Source organism: Carassius carassius, chromosome 43 (assembly GCF_963082965.1).
Source record: "Carassius carassius chromosome 43, fCarCar2.1, whole genome shotgun sequence".
NCBI classification, from domain to species: domain Eukaryota; kingdom Metazoa; phylum Chordata; class Actinopteri; order Cypriniformes; family Cyprinidae; genus Carassius; species Carassius carassius.
The window spans coordinates 16,651,228-16,663,346 of NC_081797.1; the positions used below are offsets into that span (position 1 = coordinate 16,651,228).

Genomic DNA, 12,119 nt, shown 5'->3' on the forward strand with positions numbered 1-12,119 from the left:
CATCAAATTCTGATGCCTCCTACTCTGAAGGCTTTCTCATCAACGGAAAACACACTGTATGGCATACGTTTTTTGAAACAGTGGAGTTGCAACAGAGGATGCATATGTAGATGTGGAGAACCGGTAAAAAACTGGCAGATATCCCACATAAGGTGGTAGACTGACTTTTCTCAAAATAGAAGCTCAAAAGGGTCTTTTATTTATTTGCTAGCTGTCTTAAGAACAAAGCTTCTTTCATGCCAAAAATGATACCATTTGATTTAATTTTAACATCATACAGAAAAGATCAAAGCGTTGCTGAGAACTGTTTGTTTCAGTGCTGAAACTTTTCCAATTTTCTTGATGCCCTCTTTCTTTTTGAAAGTTTTCCGATTAAATTTACAGAGAGATACTAGATGTCTCTGGACTGATTTCAAAGTTTCCTAACATCAGCAAAAAACTATGCTACGATATTTGGACCAGAGAGTGGGTCTTTCTTTCAGATAAGGCCAAACATCACAGTGGTGGGCTTCAGACATGAAGCCCAGTGTCCTGTCCCCTTCTGGCTGCTGCTGTTGCTGTCGTCCCCATGTGAAGGATGTTTCACAGCACAGCGCTAGGACCATTTGAACCGAGCCAGAGCCCTGACCGGAGAGCAGAAATCCGGAGGCACATTAAGATGGTCATGGAACAGCTGGAGGAAGTTCTTGCTGAGCTCAAGGATGTGGCAAAAGAGCTCCGGGAGGTAAAGCACACATTACAGGCCTGCTCTGAAGGTTAAAGGAATGATTTTGTAAAGGCACAGTCTGATGGAGAGATTTAGTAAGTGTAAGGTTGTGGGCTTTAACCCAAAGATGACCAATCCTGCTCATGGAGAGCCAATGTCTTGGTTCCAACCTACCCCAAACACACAAGCCTGGAAGTTTCAAATAATTCTTAAGACCTTGCTTTGCTGGTTCAGGTGTGTTCAATTAGGATTGTTAATCCCTGCAGGATAGTTGTCCTACAGGAGCAGGATTGGACATCCCTGTAAATTTCGAGACGGGATTTCAACTTGGGTCACTCAAGTGTAACTACACAACATGTCGAAGCAATGCCCACAAGGCTATCAGCTCCAACAAGGCAAACCTTTTTTAACCCCACAAGGGGATCTATACAAGCTACCACCATTGTGCCCTTAAACAAGGCACTGTGCTGGGTAAGACCAGAAATATAGTTTCTATTTACATTCTGAAAGTTGTTTAACCATTTTAAAAATGACACCCAACGTTACCTAAACAACACACCATCTTGATAACTCTATCACCCCACCGAGTAGTTTTTTTTTACCACCTCAGTTACCTAGAAATGATGCAATCTTGCAATGCACTGATAAGCATATGATTGCGTACTTTCACAGAGTTTGTTACTGGCCTAAACGCAACTACTGACTGACTACCCCAATATACAAAAACCAATAGACACATACATAGTGGGCACAATTCATAAATACACAAGGTCACAAACACATACATGCCCCTGTGACACATTGACCTAGGGGCTGTTGACTGGACATCTTGTCACCCAAACAAAAACCAACAGATAGATTAACAAGGAGAAAGACTTGCAGGATGACACCCCCCACATATGATGTGACACCCCCATACAAGCAAGATGTCATCTGTGATGCCTAATTATCACCCGTTGAATCAGACAATGGGAGCGCAACTGATTTCCTAATTTTCTCACCTGTCAACGTCTCATCTCTTTTGCGGTTATCTCCCTTTGTGCTGGGCGACTGCTTTCAGCATTATGTGAGAGGACATCTCCTTAATTAATCTCTTTCCTCGGGTGGATATCTATCTGCCTCATTACTGTCACTGAGTCTATGAGTGTCCCAGACTGGCATTTGTCTCATCATCTCAGTCACAGCTCCGCTGGATTTGTCTCATTTGTCTCCTTGGCCAAGTTCAGGCATCACCGGTAGCTCTGCCGCTCTTGCCTGAGTTAACACCTCCATCTGTCACTTACACCTTGCAGCAGAGCCTTATTGTTACTACTGACATCTTGTTATACTTATTAGTTTTGCCACATGCTCATCTGTCTTTCAGCTGTCTCTTATTCCATGGATAACAGCCAAACATTTGTCACGATTCTGAATTCTTTGCTGCCAAGTGTAACCAGTACACTGCTCACTTACAGACCCCATGCACACAGAATTATGATGTCTAAAGTTATTTTGTGTGTATGTGTATTTCAGTAATTGGGCTAATTTGATCATGTGGTCACCTAGCAAAAGTTAGTACTTTTAAGCTCCATTTAACACATTTTAATCATGTTTAAATCAATTCCGTAGAATTCTACTGATTTCCCGCCAAAAAAAGCACATGCACAGATGCCTTCTTTATATTCTATTGTACATATATATGAAATACATCATCAATACAACTATTTTAACTCTAATTTTATTATTTATAGTACAATGGTGTAAACAACATTGATCAGGAAGGTAATGTTGATGTTTTTTAAAATGTTAGTAGCTAAGCTGCAAGCTTAGCTAAGCTACACTTTTAAAAAGTTTTAAGTTTTGTAGTGTTGCTTTTTCAAAAGTGCTGGAGTACTAAAATAGCTTACACACTAATGTTGCATGATATACTCAATTCGCAAAATGAGCAGAGAACATTTAAATTACCAAAGAACATCATCACTGACTTAAATCTAGCACGAGTCTATCTCTATCTAGCACACTAAGGAATATAGTAGGTTGAGCTAAGTTCGAGGAACTTTGTTTCGTCATAATGCATGGCTAGTATCAAATGTAGTACATTTTCCCCATGCATAGTTAACTAGCCAAACCTTGAGCTCTTCTAGTAAACAGATTTCCTGTTGCTCAACAGAGCATGCTGCTAGCAAAACCAAGGCAACAGTAGCTTATAAAGGTAAGTCGCTTTGGATTAAAATGTCTGCCAAATGCATAAATATATATGTAGATAAATATGATAATGCATATGGAGATTATTGTCGGAGCAAATATGTGGGGAAGGCAGCAATACATGATGAAAAATGAATGAGGTTATAATCTGTTTTTGAATCTCATGGTTTCTATCAGATGTTTTGGAGTCTCCAAGTAAAAAAATCAATCACTTAGGAAGCCCAGTGGTGGTGATGGGTCTGTTTCTTACTGCTTTCAAATCAGGCTTCCTCTTGCAAATGTTTAAATTGGTCATATGTTTGTTCTGACTCACACTCTGTTCCAAACACTGTCTGCTTTAAAGCCTTCTGGGAAGGTTTGGCAATTATCTGATTATAAGACCCTGGGTTCTGCAGGTGAGATGACTGTGAGACAAATCGGATAAAAAAAAAATGGTATGGGTTGTAACTTTTAGAATGGCATGTGATTTGTTGCACCAGCTACTTAATTCGATTTAGATCCAAACAATCCTCCAAATTGACTTTTTGTCTTTTGTTCGCTTTTGGTCCGGAAAGTTCTGAAACATAACTTTTATAACTTCTGTGTTTTGTAAAAAATCTGTTAAACTGTTCTAGTAAAATGAATTAACCCCCGAATTATTGACCACTTTCACCTGCAGAAATAAATTAATCATGGATAAATGATCATAATGCCTTAAAAATGTCATTAGTAACTGACATTTTTTTTTTGCATAATTCTTCATCCACATCACTAGGGTTCAGTATAAAGTCCAAGACAACCACCATATCAAACAAAAATATTGAGTGAATTTGTCGTCAATTGGGGAAAAAGGTTTTTTAATTCATTCTAATAATGACAGAGATAGTGGTATAGTTTAGCACAAATATCAAATCACAAATAATAATATAAATATGTCATATTTTTCACCCGAGCCGCACATGATAACAGAATTTTCAGTGTTTTGGAGTGATTTGCAATAAATTCTACTCCACATAAACTCAATCTCTGCATGTGCTGTGAGTTTGAGTTGGTTATAATGTTTAAAAATGCTATATCTGCCCATCTTCCTAAATTTGTAATAAGAATGGTTTATAAATCTGTTGTCGACAGAAAATAAATATTTCAAAAGAGAAGTTTCCCTGTGGGTTCCACCAAAAAAGCTGTATATGTTCAAAGCAAAGAAAAAAAAAACCTAAATATTGGTATGGTAATTGTAATGTTGTACAGTTTCTATGCATTCGGCAGCCACTTTTATCCAAGTAAAATTTATGCATTATGCATTCCATCATTTAAACCCATGCCCTTGGTGTTGCTCAGTTTTGCGAAGGTTACTTTAGAAATGTAATAGGTTACAGATTATTACCCTTTTTTAACCACATCAACTCTGGGGACCCACCGGTGGGTCCAATATTGCATATGCCTAATTCTCAAAAAATCAAAATAACAGCTGAAGTGGTTAAATGTAGGTCTAATCAGTAATGAAACTGATTACATTTTGATTACTTTTCAAAAAATAAATTTAATGAATGTTTTCAAATGGTAATTATTTTCAAACATTTAAACCAGACAGGGTTAACCTTATAGTAGTACTCTAGTTACTGTCAGACTTTCAAAAATCTTCATCACTTGAATGAAGATTATAATAATTTAATTTTAATCCACAGCCTCCACAAACTCTCAGACAGGTTGTAGCCTAAGGGCCCAATTTACTAAACAGGGCAAATTAGCATTAGAGCGCAATTCCATAAAAGTGTAGATGGGAAGGGACTATTAAGGCATAATTTTTTTGGGCATTAAATAATGGTGCAAATACCAGTAATTTGACAAGCGCAAATCGCGTTGCTTGATTCTTTTAAATACTCTCCTCCCATAAATTTTGCATCTGAAAAGGAAACTCCTACAAATGCATAGCTCAGTCATGAAACCCTAGATGGTGCAGGCTGATGGGTATAAACGGAACTGATGATATTCACAGTGCTAAATGACTTGGCACAAACTGATTGGTTCAGGTTGCATACTCAGCCAATGAGCTTGCTACTTTACATTTAAATGGATGGTTAGCATTCATTTAAGCATTTGCAACACACTTTCAAAGTTCCTCTGAAACCCACCACTTCCCCAGCTCCACCTGTATAGCTCTTTGGGTTATTTTATATGCTATTTGTGCAGCAGCAATATGTCTTAAATACTCAGAACACTGTATCGCCGTATGAATTGGCAGCAGGAAGATAGCAATAATCTACAACTACAGCAATAGCCAACAGCAGCATCAGCGTAGCAGATCTATTCCGCCAAGACCAAATACATTGCAATTGTCTTAACCATTACCATGCTAAAATCTTCAGAGAGTTTTCATGATTGAAATGCATATTAAATAAGGTCAGACACAAAAATAACTGTGTCCATGCCTTTTTAGCGCTTATTTATCTCTCAACGTTTTTAGTAAATCCTGACAGAACTATGATAATGCCAAAAGATGGTTTGCGCTGATGCAAGCTGTTAGTAAATCTGGCCCTAGAGCTTTCAGTGGCAATGTGGATTGATGTAATTGGCAGACGTGGTGCACTGCAAATTCAAACAATAGCATCAGAATAGCATTGCTTTACTTAACGGCCTTTAAATGGCAGAAGACAGTGTACACATCAAAAACAGGCAAAGCAACAAATTATTCAATATCCTAGCTTTTGGGACGTAATCCACTTTATAATCTTTAACATTTTCACAAGTGGCTGTAATTCAATTACAAAAATTTTTTCTCAGTAACTGTAATAGATTATAATTACATTTATTTTGTAATTAAATTACATTACCGAGCTACAGAGACATACGTTACCCGCATACAAGCGCACAGCACACAGCAAGTGTGCACTAGCCACTTGTTAAAAGCAGTGCCTCCTACAACAGGCACAACACTTGGAGCTTTCTATAGGTCAGCATTTCTGCTTTGCAAGGTGTGCAAAGCTCCTCAAGTTAAATCGCCCCTCACAAGGTAGCAATTGTTTCAGTGCTGGTCTCAGTCGAGCGGCACTCTGATCTCCAATCAGTTAGCGGCGGTTGGCAGGAATGCATTAAACATGAACTGTCTGACAGCAGCTCACAGGGCACAACCCCACGAGAGATGATCTAATACCTCCTCCAGACAGGAGCCTTTCAGTGGAGTCCCAAAAATGGATTTCTTTGATAACCGCACTTGGCAGGGCTCAATATGTAGCCTATTCACAAATACAGTATATAATGTTTGTACAGTCCTTGCTTAAAGCTTGGCATTGTTTGCGTATTGTGTGCTCTTTTGAGCAGCAGGTGCGCTGTGAATGGATATTCTGGCTGTTGAAATGTCTGTCATTTGGGCTCTTCCTGTTTACATTTGACTACTCATTACCGAATCCCAACAGCCTGTGGCTCGCTGCTGAATAGCCGATCTGCTATATCATGAACGCCACATCCTGCGATTGAATACGATGAGAAAGTTTGGCAGCAGCAAAGCACTGAGCTCATCTAAATCAGAAGCAGCGAATTACAGAACAAGCTGTCATTAATAAATCTGCTATTTCAATCCGAGCAGTGCTTTATCATCAAAATCTTGAGAAATCAAACATGACTGCGTCATAAATAACATACTAAGCTGCTTAATATTGACAAGGGCCAACATAATGTCTTTGCAGTGCAGTCATATGAATTCATTTCGAACAATATCCGTCATATATAACCATTTATGCATGTTATAATCTGATTAGAATCTTCAGACAGACTTTATGATCTGCAGGATCGCTACGCCTTTGCTCTGCTTTGTTTTGTCTCTGATTTGTGAGAACCAGCCTTGAGACCCTGCTCAGAAAAAGAGCTGGGTAAAGCAAGAGAAGGAATATTGATAAGCGTATGGTTGAATCTTATGTAAGATGCAGTTATTAGCACCGCAGGAGGACAAATTCCCTTCAGCACAAACAGATATTAAATATTCCAATGCCAGTGGGTGAAATGGGGTGAGATGGAAAACATAAAGATGGAAATGATATATATATATACGTATAGAGAGAGAGAGAGAGAGAGAGAGAGAGAGAGAGAGAGAGAGAGAGAAAGAGAAAGAGAGAAAGAGAGAGAGATACTTATTACTCATTTATGGCCTAAGCTCAGACACATTGTAAAACTACAAGCATTCTTCAGAAAATACTGTGGAATATCTTGGTGTTTTCAACAACACTCTGAGAAACTAGATTTTGGCAAATTTGTGTAAATTCAAATGGTTTTATTTGTACATTTTTGTACAGTCTGCTTACACCCCACCAACCCAGTGTCATGGGAAGATGTAACTATTTTACAAGGTGGTGATTTCATATGAATGAATGATGTAAATTGAACGAAACGTATGTTTTTTAGAAAAAATTTAAGCATGAAGGTAAATAATTGTCACTTGAACAAAATCAGGATACAAATTCATACAGATTAGCCACTAATAGGCCAAAACTTCACGAATTAGGTTAGGAGTGGATCTTCATGCTTAGTTTTGTCTAAAAATTTTACATTTGTGAATAAATCACATCATATAAATATGTGCTAAACCATAACTTCTTAAAATGTTTCGGGTTTGATTTTAATAGTCTACATGTTGCAATAAAAAACCCTTTGCTCTCATAAAAGAAGTCTGCTTCTTGTTAAGTTTGCTTTTTTAAAGAAACTCTTTCATTAATTACTAAACTTAAAGGGATACTCCAACCCAAAAAGCAAATGTTGTCATTAATCACTTACCCCCATGTCGTTCCAAACATGTAAAAGCTTCGTTCGTCTTTGGAACACAATTGAAGATATTTTAGATGAAAACCATACTCCATCTGCCATCAGTGGTTCAACATAATGTTATGAAGCAACGAGAATACTTTTTGTACACGAAGAAAATTAGTTACTTTAGTTACTTATAATTAGTTACTTTTTTATGGATTACATGATAACATATTATTCACACAGTGGCAATAAATTATTGATATTTTACTGAATCTGGAAGTCTGGACAAAAATATTTTAAACCTGGAAGACTTTTGTCACGTTGTTGTTTTCATGTTTATTAATGTGTATTTAATGGAGGGATTCCCAAACGTTTTGTCACCTGTTAAAATAAACTATTTTTTTGAAATGTCGCATAAGATTTTAATATTTCAATAATTTAACAGCACCTTCACATGTTAACAGTTCTCTGATGTTGGTCACACGGACATGCAGTGTTTAAATTGCTTTTCTTTAACATTTTTATGATTAAATTAATTATTGGGTTTTTAATAATGTTTAATGCATTTTATGATGTTGATGTCAAAACATGTAACATACTTACTTTATCAGTATGGCACATTGTAAACAAGTATGATAAAAAAAAAGTAATCTAAAAGTAGTCAGATTAGATTTCATTACATTACTTCAGTTTTCTTCATGTAATCCTTAATCAGTAATGGATCGCAGTTTGTAAGTAATTTACCCAGACTCATTTTTTGTTGATGTTAACTAAATCTGACTGAGACTTTTCTAATTCCCAGTGTGCTTTGCATGGGACTAGTCAGGGAGAGTTAATATTGTACGCAAGAGCAATTTTTTATGTTTTTGAGCAAGAAGAAACTTATTAAACTTTAATGTTCTGTTTTAATGGGATTTAGAACAGTTTTATATTGGTATTTTGAGGGTTTACATTATGCTGAACAGTGGGGATTGTGCTGATGTTGAGTATTGCTACATACAATAAAGTCCTGTGTTTAATATCGTTTACTTAATGAGACATTACTGCTCAAATGCCAGTGTAGTGATTGACCTTTTCTTGTACCTCATGCCAAAATCATGTTATATATATATATATATATATATATATATATATATATATATATATATATATATATATATATATATATATATAATAAAATAGTATATTTAGCATGCTAGTTTACTGTTCGCAGTTTTCTATTAACAGACCAAACATCTGAGTTGAGTTTACACAGCAATTTCATGGATTTTTCAAACGACTGAAAAAAAGAGATGAACCTAACAAAATTCCGTCATCATTCACTTACACTTCAAATTTGTATGGCTTTTCTCTTTTTCTTTTTTTGAGTAAAACAAGCAGATCAGACCCAGCTGATGTTGTTTGGGTATATTGTGGGATATTGTATTAAAGAAAGAAGGTCGAAAAGGTTTGAAAATACATGAGGGCGAGTAAATAGTGACGGAATATTCCTTTTTGGGGCAAACTACAAAAATCTTCAGATATCATAAGGCCTTTTGTACACAATTTTCTCTTTTTCTTCTTTTCAGGTTGTGGCACAAATTGACAGGTTAACATCAGATATCGACCTCGACTCAGACGATGACCTGACACTAGTGTGTTGCAGCGAGGACCGTGGTGACCTCTTGCTCAATGAGACATTATCTGACAACCACTTACTGCACATCCCTCTGCTAGACACGGTCTGTAACCCAACCACAGCCAAGAAACAAGAATTGGAGCTCTACCGCAGGAGCTGTGGAGACTTGCCTGGCCTCAATGGACCATTAAAGGCCTCAAACAGCCCTAAAGCCTCCTGGCTCTTTGGATCTGGAGGACGGCTCCTTTACTATGACAAGACGCTATATCATGCCTTGTGCTGCGACGATGACTATTACGACGAAGATAGAGTTGGAATGAGATCATCGAGGCTGTCGTCCAGCGATTCTGTGTTTTCATCTTCACCTCCAAGGTTTCTGACGCCCAAATGTAACCGTAAAACTTACTCCAGCCCGGACACGAAGAAAAGAGCTCTCCGTAGCTGCAGTACGCAAACTGTGTCCGATAAAAGCACACAAACTCCCTTCCCATACATTCCAGCCAAGCAAAGAGCTTCAAGTGACTACAAGAACTAAAATGTTCCGCAAGCATCCCAAAAAGTTAGCCCAAAATGAAACCTCTGCCATTAATTTTTCACCCTTATGCTGCTCTGAAACCATATGACTTTCCTTCTTCCGTGGTGAGGCAGAAGGTGCTTTTTTTCTCTCTAGATATAATAGACGTGAAAAAGAACAGGGGATGAGAAGCTGCAAAACAAAAACACAACAACATAAAATTAGTCCATATAACTCATTAACTATAATTAACATATTGTGAATGTTTACTACTGGTCAAAAGTTAGGAGTAAATAAGACTGTTTAATGTTTTAGATGAAGTCTCTTCTGCTTACCAAGGATGCATTTGATGTAAAATACAGTAAGTTGTTAGAAAAAAGTTTAATATTATTACAAGTTAAAAGAAATGTTTTTTAATAAAAAGTAATTTATTTCTGTGATGTTAAGCTGAATTTTCAGCATCATTACTTCTAACATGCTGATTTGCTTCTCAGTTATTAGTTATCACTGGTGCTCAAGTATTAATAATGGTTCATTGTACAGTTGCACTGCTTAATGTTTTTGTGGGAATGGATTTTTCAGCTTTCTTTTGAATTGAAAGTTCACCAGAACAGCATTTACATTTATTTGAAATAGAAATCTGTCATAACAATATAGTAACAGTATATATATATACTGTTACTTTTGATAAATGTAATGCTTCCTTAGTTAATGCAAATATTAACAATTCTTTCTGTCTTACTTAATGCAAACTTTTGTGTATCACAGTGTACAGTGACAGTGTATCACAGTTCCCAGAGAAATATGATAATAATAAGACATTTTTCTTAATCAGCATATCAGAATGATTTTTGAAGGAAGACACTGAAGAATGGAGTAATGATGCTGAAATTTAACAATAAATGACATTTTAAATTATATTAATATGGGAAAATTTCTGTTTTTGTTGTATTTTCCATCATATAAATACAACTGGTGTGCATAAGAAATTTATTTCAAAAACATTAAGAAATCATAGGTATTTCAGACTTTTGAGCGGTAGTGCATTTGTTAGATTTGAGATACAAAATGTAGTTGTTATTCTCCAAAAGTCCTTAATGCTTTCATAAAATAGTGATTTCTGATCTATGAACTTTTCTTTGAAGTCCTTGTTTTTGTTGGATCTTTTCAGCGAATATATTTATTCAGGTCTGAATGATTTGTTCCTGAATAACAGCTATTTTTATGATATATTTTTTGCAGCTTAGATCATGAAAAAAAGCATGACCAAAAGATCTCATTTGTGTTCCACTAAAGAATGAAAGGGTGAATAATGAACAGAATTTTCATTTTGGGGTGAAATAATCATTTAAATCAGCTTGAAATGATTTCAAACTGTACCATCTGCATTTATGTTTAGGTCGATACTTATGATAATGAATTACTGTCATGGAAAAACGTTAAAATCATTTGGATTCATTATGAGGGATTATGCCAATATCGAAACAATCATGCATCTCGGCAGAACATTGACACCAGTCCAAAGCCCCCTAAAGAGTGAGAATTGGTTTCGGTCACACCCACACTGTGCAGTAAATAGACAGTTAAATTAACTGAGAAGTACGCTTCCCCAAAGAATTAAATAATGTGCTTTATATTAGGCTGTTATTTCTGACAAAACCCCAAGTAAAATACGAATAAAATAAATAACTTTTCTGGCAGACGCTTCATTCCGAATTATCTTCCTCTCACCAGGATGTTAATTAGTAAAACTGTTTTCCCTGTGATGTATGCACAGATTTACCATAGTAATCATGGCTGTGACAATAAAACAGCTGCATTAGCCATTGTCACAAATATAGAAGTGAAAAGAAAACAGTGTTTAAAGAAGATCCATTTATTAGCGGTGGTTGCTAAAGCTCATATTTGCATATGAGGCTCATATAGGATCATTACTGCCATAATTAGGGTTAATGATCTGAACAATCCCCTAAGTGTGTTACATTTAGCTCACACCGCAAGGTCTGCACTACAAACATGAATGATGCCTCAAATAGTGTGGCTTATTGAGAAGAACTGTGCTATTACCTTTTCTACTCAATAGGACTTGCCTCGTGGACTGTAAAATTAGTAAAAATATCTGTAGACTTCTTTTATCTAGAGATCAGATGAACATGGAGGTGAGCTTTTTTGATTTGGGTGAGCAAGAAAACACTTCAAAACCAGCCAGAAGTGCAAAACCATTGATTAACCCAAAAACAACTTCCAGGCAACCACCACTCACACTTTCTTGAGAAAATATATAAATCTGATTATGTTTGTACATCTATAAATAACTTCTTTTGTGTTTTGCTGAAGAACAAAATAACTTTTTCAAAAGATATTTGGCTAAATACATGAGG

General features: G+C 36.3%; 1 protein-coding gene across 1 annotated transcript; it reads left to right on the forward strand.

Annotated features, from left to right (window-relative positions):
* The first annotated feature begins 6 nt into the window (after window positions 1-6).
* On the forward strand, window positions 7-10,472 carry LOC132124993 (inhibitory synaptic factor 1). Its single transcript, XM_059536187.1, has 2 exons — window positions 7-724; window positions 9,175-10,472. Exons 1-2 carry the CDS (start codon window positions 578-580, stop codon window positions 9,757-9,759), a joined length of 732 nt encoding a protein of 243 aa, XP_059392170.1. The 5' UTR covers window positions 7-577; the 3' UTR covers window positions 9,760-10,472.
* Window positions 10,473-12,119: the final 1,647 nt, after the last annotated feature.